The sequence below is a fragment of the Ranitomeya variabilis genome, chromosome 6, assembly GCF_051348905.1.
Source record: "Ranitomeya variabilis isolate aRanVar5 chromosome 6, aRanVar5.hap1, whole genome shotgun sequence".
Classification (NCBI taxonomy): Eukaryota; Metazoa; Chordata; class Amphibia; order Anura; family Dendrobatidae; genus Ranitomeya; species Ranitomeya variabilis.
Window position 1 is genome coordinate 334,406,754 of NC_135237.1, and position 13,306 is coordinate 334,420,059.

General features: G+C 49.7%; 1 protein-coding gene across 2 annotated transcripts in view; it reads left to right on the forward strand.

The window, feature by feature from the left end:
- Window positions 1-13,306, forward strand: part of LY86 (lymphocyte antigen 86) — a 95,927-nt gene that overhangs the window by 56,697 nt on the left and 25,924 nt on the right. For both annotated transcript variants that reach the window (XM_077267653.1, XM_077267654.1), the window contains one exon: window positions 2,621-2,673. In XM_077267653.1, the coding sequence (XP_077123768.1) occupies window positions 2,621-2,673 (53 nt within the window). The remainder of the gene's footprint in view (window positions 1-2,620; window positions 2,674-13,306) is intronic.

Sequence of the window (13,306 nt, forward strand, 5' to 3'; positions counted from 1 at the left end):
TGATCGCCCTGGGGGTCTTGGTGAGGGTTCGGTGACCCCTCCTCAAGGGGGGGGTACTGTTGTGAACTGTGTTTCTGGGCTCCCTCTTGTGGTCACTAATGGTATTGTATGAGTCATGTCTTTCTGCAGGCCTGGGTTTCAGCTGTTTCATTAAGCTGTGGGTGTTCCCTATTTAGTCCTCCTTAGGACTCAGTCCCTTGCCTGGTATCGATGTATTCAGTCCAATTTGGTCTCCTCCTGATTCCTTGCCATCTGTCTCATGCAAGAAAAGCTAAGTTCTGTTTGCATTCTTTGGATCATTTGCATTATCAGTGTTTTTTGTCCAGCTTGCTCAAAATGTGATTTTCTAGCTCGCTGGAAGCTCTAGGGTGCTGATATTCTCCCCTCACACCGTCAGTCGGTGCGGGGGTTCTTGAATATTCAGCGTGGATGTTTTTACAGGGATTTATGCTGACCGCATAGTTCACTTTCTATTTTCTGCCTATCTAGATTAGTGGGCCTCACTTTGCTGAATCTAGTTCATCTCTATGTTTGTGTTTTCCTCTTGCCTCACCGTTATTATTTGTTGGGGGCTTTCTATATCTTTGGGGTTAATTTCTCTGGAGGCAAGCGAGGTCTTATTTTCCCTCTAGGGGTAGTCAGTTCTCCGGCTGGCTCGAGACGTCTAGAAACAACGTAGGCACGTTCACCGGCTACTTCTAGTTGTGTGTTAGGATCAGGTATGCGGTTAGCCCAGTTTCCACCTCCCTAGAGCAGTTCTATGTTTTTGCAGACTTAGCCGGAATACCAGAGATCCTCTACCACTAGGATCACAACACTCCTCCCATCAATTTATTAGCAATGACAACTGTATCATCAATGTTATTACCCTCATGATTATCTTGGAAAAACACTGACAGGGATGCAACAGGGTATGGAGAAAGGATAGTAACTTTCGTACTTTCTGTGCCTTCTTCTGTGCCCTATGATACTTCCCACTGCTTTCTCATTAGCCATAGATTGTGGGCCTAACCCTGCTGTTTCACATTGTTTTCTAAACATTGTTAATACTTTTGGGGGCTTTCTTTGTTTTCTAGTGGGCAACAGAATTGAACATTTTTAGGTTTTTTTACTATTGAGCTGCCAAAACAATTTATTTGTCATAGTTCAAATATAAGACATTTTTGCTACAATTACTTAACTACCATTTATCAATGTTGATAAACATTAGGTTATTCTTGGAACTGACTATTTTGAAATCCCCCAAGTAGGCCCCTGTGCAAGATTGAGCCTTTGTACAGGAATGGGCCCAAAGGCTAAAATTTGAATACAAAAATTCAAGGCTACTACTGTATATTCTTTACCATTAAATTGTAATATGTGAATTTCCCTAGTAGGCCCGTACACAAGATTATACTTCTGCACAGGACTGTGCAACCAAGGTTTGTGTATAGCTTTTCAAGGTTCATCTACATAATCTATATCAAATCTTTGAAACTATGATGATACACCACCGTAAACAGGCAAGCTGCTACTGACATTTCTGTGTATGGGAAGATCTTGCTTCTACACCGTACTACACTCCTGCACAGAATTTGGTACCTTCCCAGGACTGGGAACAAAAAGGCTGTTGTAATGTTACCTTTTGTCACTGCCTTACAGGTTTGGAAAGGGTAATTGATCTAAGAATTGAACCATGATCCTTTGTTAGCTGTGGCCTGGTCACAGGGGTAGTGAGCAAAAAAAGAATAAGTGACAGACTAAACCCCCAAATTCTTTCAAACCCTAAAGTAGAACTCAGACCAAAAAAATAAGACCTCAGGCTATACCCTAACAATTTTCTATACCCCAGAGCAGACCTCAATACATTCATTAGACCAGACCCAGGATATTTAACTCACCCAAATTACCAAGTGCCTGACATAGGTCAGCACCATGCCCCTGCATGCAGCAAGCTTCACATAAAATGCTGGCCTTCTACATGCAACCTCACATAATATCCTGAGGCTGGCTCGTGTCAGGATTTTGTGTGTTGGCCAGGCCTCCTAGGAAAAAAATGGGCTCAGTGGCATCCAGTATGATGGTAGTTACACCAATGTTCCCACTTGTAAAGATTTTGTATGCTTATATGGGGGGTTTTGCATCAATATAAAATTAAGACGCAAATTGGAGAGAGGGGGGATTATGAGCTTACCATGCCATGCAGTCTAATGCTGAAAGTTGAAATCTGTGTGTCCGGTGCCGATCCTGCTGGAAGTTCAGCCAAATATTAAAATGTATAACAAGCTTTATTGGAGATTCATTAAAAACATGGAGTCCAAAAATATAAAAACCTTAGATTTTTTTTATTTGTGGACTCCATAATTTTAATGAATCTCCGATAAAGCTTGTTATACATTTTTATACATTGTTGGACAGATGTGCTGATTACTTTCATATTTTTGAATAACATTAAGACATTGAACTAAAAGTAGAAGCAAGTTTCAGTTGCCACTAGCCCATACATAGGCAAGAAAGGATATATAAAAATGACAATTTGGCTGTAAATTATGTTAGAGCAATATCCAAGTTTTGCTCTCCAGTGTAAATGACTGAAATCATGTTTGATAAAAACATCTTCCTGTCTTAACTTTCTTTACAGAATATGTATTTTACAATCACTCTGTAAAATTTGGAATTCCAGAATTACACAAAGTAAGATTTTTTGTTTATTTATCTATCTATTGATTAAATACTCATTGAGAATTTTAAGGTGGATTTTTAAATCTCAAATAGCAATATTTTCTACAGATCCACCTTGAATGCACTGCAAGATCTACATGTTCTGAACCTGGATTTGTAGTTGTTTTGTCACAGACTTTCAGCAAAATCCACCAAGGAATGATTTGTGACTATTGCACCCTGTTTTCATGCAGCCTTACAGCAAAATTGTTTTTTGCATTAAAAAATAAGTGAAACCGTACTACACAGCTTTTTAGACCCAACATTAATTATAGATTACCATATATACTCATGTATAAGTCTACCCCGGTACAGTACAGACCAAAAGTTTGGACACACATTCTCATTTAAAGATTTTTCTGTATTTTCATGACTATGAAAATTGTACATTCAAGAGAATGCCAAGAGTGTGCAAAGCAGTCATCAAAGCAAAAAGTGGCTACTTTGAAGAACCTAGAATATAAGACATGATTTCAGTTGTTTCACACTTTTTTGTTATATATATATAATATATATGTATATAATTCCACATGTGTTAATTAATAGTTTTGATGCCTTCAGTGTGAATGTACAATTTTTATAGTCATGAAAATACAGAAAAATCTTTAAATGAGAAGGTGTGTCCAAACTTTTGGTCTGTACTGTATAAGCTGAGGCACCTAATTTTGCCACTGAAAACTGGAAAAACTTATTGACCTGAGTATAAGCCAGATATGTCTTGTCCCCTAATCCCTATCCTTGTATGCATGGCTCCTCCATCCCTAACCTTGTATTCATGGCTCCCCATCCCTGTCCTTGTATGCATGGCTCCTCATCCCTGTCCTTGTATGCATGGCTCCCCATCCCTGTATGCATGGTTCCTTATCCCTGTCCTTGTATGCATGGCTCCTCATCCCCTATCTTTGTATACATGGCTCCCTGTCCCTCTATGCATGGCTCATTACCCCTATCTTCATATGCATGGCTCCTCGTCTCTGTCCTTGTATGCATTTTTCCTATAAAAAAAATCCTACTTACCTTTCCTGTACACCCTCGCTGCATCTCTTTCCATGCCAGCAACTCTTCTGGCTGAGCGATCACGTGTCCACACTCAATTAAGGTAGGTGAATATTCATTACCTTAATAAGTGGGGGACACGTGATCACTCGGCAGGAAGAGCTGCTGGGACTGGAAAGAGATGCAGTGAGGGCTCGTAGGGAAGGTAAGTAGGATGTTTGCTGGAAGCCGGCGGCTGCGACTGTAATTGCGCGTGCTATAAGAGAAATGAATATTCACTGCCAGCGCAGCGAATATTCATTTCTTTTTAGCAGTGGACACAGGCTTAAGCCACAGCCGCCGGCTCCTGCCTCTGTGACCCACTGCCCCCCTCCCCCGCTTTATTTGTTGGACAATGACTCATGTATAAGCCAAGGTGGGGCATTTTCAGCTAAAAAAATGTGCTGAAAATCTTGGCTTATACATGAGTATATACGGTAACTGCTTTATACACTGCCCAAAAAATAGACGAACATTTAAAACACACATCAGATCTCGACTAGTGTTGAGCGATACTTTCCGATATCGGAAAGTATCGGTATCGGAAAGTATCGGCCGATACCGTCAAAATATCGGATCCAATCCGATACCGATACCCGATCCCAATGCAAGTCAATGGGACGAAAATATCGGAATTAAAATAAACCCTTTATAAACTTGTAGGTTCATTCTACATGAAGGAAAACAACTAAGAATAATGTAGGATGTATTGGGGGACGTGGCGGAGATATTAAAGGGACAGAGGTTTAGCCCAATGTAATAGAATAGCAGGATTTTTAATTTTTTTTTATGAAGTTCGGCGTTAGAAAGAATTTGACTATGTTATTTTTTTTTTTTTTTATGTCAGATATTGATGTTTCACTACTTCCACGCCCTTCACCTTCTTTTTTACTTCTCCCACGCTTTCTTCTTAATTATCCTCATCATCAGCTTCTTTGACATCAACTTCTTCACCTTATTCATCTTCTTCTTCATCTTCTACCTATTATTTTTTGGGTTACATTGTTCATATTCTTTTTATTTTACTATTATCTTCATCATATTCAACTTCTTCATCATATTCTTATTTGTGACAGGCATTCCCGTAGTTGTTATCTATAAAAGTTTGAAGATTACACCTTCCGTTCTGCCTGTCACAAACCAGTTACATTTGTCCGCGTTCAGTTTGGCCTGCAGCATCAGGCTTTATCCAGGGGCACCACGAGGAGGAACGGACTCACCCCCATACACTGCTTAGTCTTCTTCTGCTTATAATTTACATAATATTTTTTTGCTCTGATATTTTGTGTTATGCTTAATGTCCTTCTGCTCTTTGTTCTGCAGCCTCTTGTTCTTCTGCTTCTCGGTCTTCCAGGTCGTCGTCGTCTCCAGGGTCGTCGTCTCCGGGGTCGTCGTCATCGGGGTGGTCTCCGGGGTCGTCGTCATCGGGGTGGTCTTCAGGGTCATCGTCTCCAGGGTCGTCGTCATCACGGTGGTTGTCGTCTCTGGTGTCGTCGTCATCTTAGGGGTGTTCTTCCGGGTCATCGTGTTTAGTCTCTTGAACTTGGAAATGTAGCAGAAGGTACAAGAAGGCTGAGAAAATGCCGAGAACCAGCTGATGGAACTGGAACTCGGATGGCTACCCGAAGGTCCAAGAGCCAATGGAACTACCGAGGACCAGCTGACGTTACTGGAACCCGGTTACTAAGCAGGAGGTACCCGTGCCTGAAAGCACTACCAAGGACCACCTGACGTTGGTGGAACTCGGATACCCAGAGGGAGGCACCTAAGCCAAAGGCTCTGCCCGGAACCAGCTGACGGTACTGGAACCAGGATGGGGAGCAGAAGGTACAAGAGCAAAAGACACTGCCGAGAACCAGCTGACGGTGCTGGAACCCGGATGGGTAGCCGAAGGTCCAAGAGCCAATGGAACTACCGAGGACCAGCTGATGTTACTGGAACCCGGTTACTAAGCAGGAGGTACCCGTGCCTGAAAGCACTACCAAGGACCACCTGACGTTGGTGGAACTCGGATACCCAGAGGGAGGCACCTAAGCCAAAGGCTCTGCCCGGAACCAGCTGACGGTACTGGAACCAGGATGTGGAGCAGAAGGTACAAGAGCAAGTGTCTGCGTGGCTTTTGCAGGACACGTTGCCGGCTGCACAGCAGGGGAACAGCTGGCGGTGCTGGACCCCACTGACACATTGGCGAGGTGTTTGGCTCTGTGCAGCCAGCACTTCCGGACAGCAACGAGCGGTGTTGTAGCCCGGGCTCTGCAGGGGGAGCAGAGTGTAGGCCGAAGCCTACTTGAACCAATTTCAAAGGTAACCTTTAACCCCCCCTCAGGGGTTAGAAAGTAGAAGAGCCACAGCTTATGCAGCAGTAGTGCTGCACAAGTCAAAGGTTGCTCTTTTAATTTCGCTCCTTGCACACGCTGAATGAAACACGTATAACATTTAGCCCTTTATACAGTCAAACTGTGTTGGAGGCGCGAGTTCCCTTTGTAATGAGACGCAGCACAGATGTCAAGAATCCCACCTTGGTGCTGGGTGCAGCCTCCTGAGCGTTGTTATTTGCTGTACAGGAGTCTGCGCTGTCGTGTTATCCCCTGGCCTAGCGCTGTTAGCGCTGCCCATCTTCTGACCTCATTTAATGTTGGCCGGTGCGGTTCGCGATGCCCATGAATCACAGCCCCGCAGTGTATTGACATAGTTTAAACACTGCGGGGCTGGGATTCATGGCCTGGCGCAGTACATATGTTCGCCTCTCGCTTGGGTTCTTACACCTGCTTCAGACTATGTGGCGTCATCTGATCCCTTATCGCATGCCACGGCCATGAAGCCGCACAGTCCGAAGAAGGCGGAAGGAGAGGAGGGACAGGCGAACTGATGCACTGATCCTGCCCATCAATCACACCCTCGCAGTCCCAATAAATAAGACACCGAGGGGCATTGTGTGGGTCAGGGCGGCCGCAGAGGCGCAGGCAGCCAAACAATGATGCCAGAAGACGGGCAGCGCTACCAAGGGGGTTGCAGCGTGTCATTACAAAGGAAAGTCACACCACCGGGACGGTTAAATGGTCACACAGAGGACACATTGCAGACGTGTTTTCAGTTCCACATGTGCGAGGAGAATACGTTTCTGAGCCACCTTGCACACATGCAGCATTACCGCTGTACAAGGTGGCTGGATAACGTAAAAACGCCTGGGGGAGGGGGGACAGGTTCCCTTCAATTTCAGTTCTTGTGTCTGCGTGGCTTTTGCAGGACACGTTGCCGGCTGCACAGCAGGGGAACAGCTGGCGGTGCTGGACCCCACTGACACATTGGCTGGTGTTTTTCTCTGTGCAGCTAGCACATCTGGGCAAAAACTGGCGGTGTGTTAGAGCCCAGGGACAGCAGGAGGAGGAGCAGGAGGAGGAGGAGCAGGGGGAGGGGAGTGTAGGCCGAAGCCTGCACAGGCGGCAGCTTTGGGTGTGTTGTGTCTGCGTGGCTTTTGCAGGACACGTTGCCGGCTACACAGCAGGGGAACAGCTGGCGGTGCTGGACCCCACTGACACATTGGCGAGGTGTTTGGCTCTGTGCAGCCAGCACTTCCGGACAGCAACTAGCGTTGTTGGAGCCCGGGCTCTGCAGGTGGAGCAGAGTGTAGGCCGAAGCCTAATTGAACCGATTTCAAAAGTCACCTTTAACCCCCCCTCAGGGGTTACAAAGTAGAAGAGCCACAGCTTATGCAGCAGCAGTGCTGCGCAAGTCAAAGGTTGCTCTTGTAATTTTTCTCCTTGCACACGCTGAATGGAACACGTATAACATTTAGCCCTTTATACAGTCAAACTGTGTAATGGAGGCGAGAGTTCCCTTTGTAATGAGACGCAGCACAGGTGTCAAGAATCCCACCTTGGTGCTGGGTGCAGCCTCCCGAGCGTTGTTATTTGCTGTACAGGAGTCTGCGCTGTCGTGTTATCCCCTGGCCTAGCGCCGTTAGCGCTGCCCATCTTCTGGCATCATGTAATGTCGGCCGGTGCGGTTCGCGATGACCATGAATCCCAGCCCCGCAGTGTCTTAACATTGTTAAAACACTGCGGGGCTGGGATTCAGGGCCTGGCGCAGCACATATGTTCGCCTCTCACACTCGGGTCCTTACACCCGCTTCAGACTGTGCGGCGTCATCTGATCCCTTATCGCATGCCACGGCCATGAAGCCGCACAGTCCGAAGAAGGCGGAAGGAGAGGAGGGACAGGCGAACTGATGCACTGATCCTGCCCATCAATCACACCCTCGCAGTCCCAATAAATAAGACACCGAGGGGCGTTGTGTGGGTCAGGGCGGCCGCAGAGGCGCAGGCAGCCAAACAATGATGCCAGAAGACGGGCAGCGCTACCAAGGGGGTTGCAGCGTGTCATTACAAAGGAAAGTCACACCACCGGGACGGTTAAATGGTCACACAGAGGACACATTGCAGACGTGTTTTCAGTTCCACATGTGCGAGGAGAATACGTTTCTGAGCCACCTTGCACACATGCAGCATTACCGCTGTACAAGGTGGCTGGATAACGTAAAAACGCCTGGGGGAGGGGGGACAGGTTCCCTTCAATTTCAGTTCTTGTGTCTGCGTGGCTTTTGCAGGACACGTTGCCGGCTGCACAGCAGGGGAACAGCTGGCGGTGCTGGACCCCACTGACACATTGGCTGGTGTTTTTCTCTGTGCAGCTAGCACATCTGGGCAAAAACTGGCGGTGTGTTAGAGCCCAGGGACAGCAGGAGGAGGAGCAGGAGGAGGAGGAGCAGGGGGAGGGGAGTGTAGGCCGAAGCCTGCACAGGCGGCAGCTTTGGGTGTGTTGTGTCTGCGTGGCTTTTGCAGGACACGTTGCCGGCTACACAGCAGGGGAACAGCTGGCGGTGCTGGACCCCACTGACACATTGGCGAGGTGTTTGGCTCTGTGCAGCCAGCACTTCCGGACAGCAACGAGCGGTGTTGTAGCCCGGGCTCTGCAGGGGGAGCAGAGTGTAGGCCGAAGCCTACTTGAACCAATTTCAAAGGTAACCTTTAACCCCCCCTCAGGGGTTAGAAAGTAGAAGAGCCACAGCTTATGCAGCAGTAGTGCTGCACAAGTCAAAGGTTGCTCTTTTAATTTCGCTCCTTGCACACGCTGAATGAAACACGTATAACATTTAGCCCTTTATACAGTCAAACTGTGTTGGAGGCGCGAGTTCCCTTTGTAATGAGACGCAGCACAGATGTCAAGAATCCCACCTTGGTGCTGGGTGCAGCCTCCTGAGCGTTGTTATTTGCTGTACAGGAGTCTGCGCTGTCGTGTTATCCCCTGGCCTAGCGCTGTTAGCGCTGCCCATCTTCTGACCTCATTTAATGTTGGCCGGTGCGGTTCGCGATGCCCATGAATCACAGCCCCGCAGTGTATTGACATAGTTTAAACACTGCGGGGCTGGGATTCATGGCCTGGCGCAGTACATATGTTCGCCTCTCGCTTGGGTTCTTACACCTGCTTCAGACTATGTAGCGTCATCTGATCCCTTATCGCATGCCACGGCCATGAAGCCGCACAGTCCGAAGAAGGCGGAAGGAGAGGAGGGACAGGCGAACTGATGCACTGATCCTGCCCATCAATCACACCCTCGCAGTCCCAATAAATAAGACACCGAGGGGCGTTGTGTGGGTCAGGGCGGCCGCAGAGGCGCAGGCAGCCAAACAATGATGCCAGAAGACGGGCAGCGCTACCAAGGGGGTTGCAGCGTGTCATTACAAAGGAAAGTCACACCACCGGGACGGTTAAATGGTCACACAGAGGACACATTGCAGACGTGTTTTCAGTTCCACATGTGCGAGGAGAATACGTTTCTGAGCCACCTTGCACACATGCAGCATTACCGCTGTACAAGGTGGCTGGATAACGTAAAAACGCCTGGGGGAGGGGGGACAGGTTCCCTTCAATTTCAGTTCTTGTGTCTGCGTGGCTTTTGCAGGACACGTTGCCGGCTGCACAGCAGGGGAACAGCTGGCGGTGCTGGACCCCACTGACACATTGGCTGGTGTTTTTCTCTGTGCAGCTAGCACATCTGGGCAAAAACTGGCGGTGTGTTAGAGCCCAGGGACAGCAGGAGGAGGAGCAGGAGGAGGAGGAGCAGGGGGAGGGGAGTGTAGGCCGAAGCCTGCACAGGTGGCAGCTTTGGGTGTGTTGTGTCTGCGTGGCTTTTGCAGGACACGTTGCCGGCTACACAGCAGGGGAACAGCTGGCGGTGCTGGACCCCACTGACACATTGGCGAGGTGTTTGGCTCTGTGCAGCCAGCACTTCCGGACAGCAACTAGCGTTGTTGGAGCCCGGGCTCTGCAGGTGGAGCAGAGTGTAGGCCGAAGCCTAATTGAACCGATTTCAAAAGTCACCTTTAACCCCCCCTCAGGGGTTACAAAGTAGAAGAGCCACAGCTTATGCAGCAGCAGTGCTGCGCAAGTCAAAGGTTGCTCTTGTAATTTTTCTCCTTGCACACGCTGAATGGAACACGTATAACATTTAGCCCTTTATACAGTCAAACTGTGTAATGGAGGCGAGAGTTCCCTTTGTAATGAGACGCAGCACAGGTGTCAAGAATCCCACCTTGGTGCTGGGTGCAGCCTCCCGAGCGTTGTTATTTGCTGTACAGGAGTCTGCGCTGTCGTGTTATCCCCTGGCCTAGCGCCGTTAGCGCTGCCCATCTTCTGGCATCATGTAATGTCGGCCGGTGCGGTTCGCGATGACCATGAATCCCAGCCCCGCAGTGTCTTAACATTGTTAAAACACTGCGGGGCTGGGATTCAGGGCCTGGCGCAGCACATATGTTCGCCTCTCACACTCGGGTCCTTACACCCGCTTCAGACTGTGCGGCGTCATCTGATCCCTTATCGCATGCCACGGCCATGAAGCCGCACAGTCCGAAGAAGGCGGAAGGAGAGGAGGGACAGGCGAACTGATGCACTGATCCTGCCCATCAATCACACCCTCGCAGTCCCAATAAATAAGACACCGAGGGGCGTTGTGTGGGTCAGGGCGGCCGCAGAGGCGCAGGCAGCCAAACAATGATGCCAGAAGACGGGCAGCGCTACCAAGGGGGTTGCAGCGTGTCATTACAAAGGAAAGTCACACCACCGGGACGGTTAAATGGTCACACAGAGGACACATTGCAGACGTGTTTTCAGTTCCACATGTGCGAGGAGAATACGTTTCTGAGCCACCTTGCACACATGCAGCATTACCGCTGTACAAGGTGGCTGGATAACGTAAAAACGCCTGGGGGAGGGGGGACAGGTTCCCTTCAATTTCAGTTCTTGTGTCTGCGTGGCTTTTGCAGGACACGTTGCCGGCTGCACAGCAGGGGAACAGCTGGCGGTGCTGGACCCCACTGACACATTGGCTGGTGTTTTTCTCTGTGCAGCTAGCACATCTGGGCAAAAACTGGCGGTGTGTTAGAGCCCAGGGACAGCAGGAGGAGGAGCAGGAGGAGGAGGAGCAGGGGGAGGGGAGTGTAGGCCGAAGCCTGCACAGGCGGCAGCTTTGGGTGTGTTGTGTCTGCGTGGCTTTTGCAGGACACGTTGCCGGCTACACAGCAGGGGAACAGCTGGCGGTGCTGGACCCCACTGACACATTGGCGAGGTGTTTGGCTCTGTGCAGCCAGCACTTCCGGACAGCAACTAGCGTTGTTGGAGCCCGGGCTCTGCAGGTGGAGCAGAGTGTAGGCCGAAGCCTAATTGAACCGATTTCAAAAGTCACCTTTAACCCCCCCTCAGGGGTTACAAAGTAGAAGAGCCACAGCTTATGCAGCAGCAGTGCTGCGCAAGTCAAAGGTTGCTCTTGTAATTTTTCTCCTTGCACACGCTGAATGGAACACGTATAACATTTAGCCCTTTATACAGTCAAACTGTGTAATGGAGGCGAGAGTTCCCTTTGTAATGAGACGCAGCACAGGTGTCAAGAATCCCACCTTGGTGCTGGGTGCAGCCTCCCGAGCGTTGTTATTTGCTGTACAGGAGTCTGCGCTGTCGTGTTATCCCCTGGCCTAGCGCCGTTAGCGCTGCCCATCTTCTGGCATCATGTAATGTCGGCCGGTGCGGTTCGCGATGACCATGAATCCCAGCCCCGCAGTGTCTTAACATTGTTAAAACACTGCGGGGCTGGGATTCAGGGCCTGGCGCAGCACATATGTTCGCCTCTCACACTCGGGTCCTTACACCCGCTTCAGACTGTGCGGCGTCATCTGATCCCTTATCGCATGCCACGGCCATGAAGCCGCACAGTCCGAAGAAGGCGGAAGGAGAGGAGGGACAGGCGAACTGATGCACTGATCCTGCCCATCAATCACACCCTCGCAGTCCCAATAAATAAGACACCGAGGGGCGTTGTGTGGGTCAGGGCGGCCGCAGAGGCGCAGGCAGCCAAACAATGATGCCAGAAGACGGGCAGCGCTACCAAGGGGGTTGCAGCGTGTCATTACAAAGGAAAGTCACACCACCGGGACGGTTAAATGGTCACACAGAGGACACATTGCAGACGTGTTTTCAGTTCCACATGTGCGAGGAGAATACGTTTCTGAGCCACCTTGCACACATGCAGCATTACCGCTGTACAAGGTGGCTGGATAACGTAAAAACGCCTGGGGGAGGGGGGACAGGTTCCCTTCAATTTCAGTTCTTGTGTCTGCGTGGCTTTTGCAGGACACGTTGCCGGCTGCACAGCAGGGGAACAGCTGGCGGTGCTGGACCCCACTGACACATTGGCTGGTGTTTTTCTCTGTGCAGCTAGCACATCTGGGCAAAAACTGGCGGTGTGTTAGAGCCCAGGGACAGCAGGAGGAGGAGCAGGAGGAGGAGGAGCAGGGGGAGGGGAGTGTAGGCCGAAGCCTGCACAGGCGGCAGCTTTGGGTGTGTTGTGTCTGCGTGGCTTTTGCAGGACACGTTGCCGGCTACACAGCAGGGGAACAGCTGGCGGTGCTGGACCCCACTGACACATTGGCGAGGTGTTTGGCTCTGTGCAGCCAGCACTTCCGGACAGCAACTAGCGTTGTTGGAGCCCGGGCTCTGCAGGTGGAGCAGAGTGTAGGCCGAAGCCTAATTGAACCGATTTCAAAAGTCACCTTTAACCCCCCCTCAGGGGTTACAAAGTAGAAGAGCCACAGCTTATGCAGCAGCAGTGCTGCGCAAGTCAAAGGTTGCTCTTGTAATTTTTCTCCTTGCACACGCTGAATGGAACACGTATAACATTTAGCCCTTTATACAGTCAAACTGTGTAATGGAGGCGAGAGTTCCCTTTGTAATGAGACGCAGCACAGGTGTCAAGAATCCCACCTTGGTGCTGGGTGCAGCCTCCCGAGCGTTGTTATTTGCTGTACAGGAGTCTGCGCTGTCGTGTTATCCCCTGGCCTAGCGCCGTTAGCGCTGCCCATCTTCTGGCATCATGTAATGTCGGCCGGTGCGGTTCGCGATGACCATGAATCCCAGCCCCGCAGTGTCTTAACATTGTTAAAACACTGCGGGGCTGGGATTCAGGGCCTGGCGCAGCACATATGTTCGCCTCTCACACTCGGGTCCTTACACCCGCTTCAGA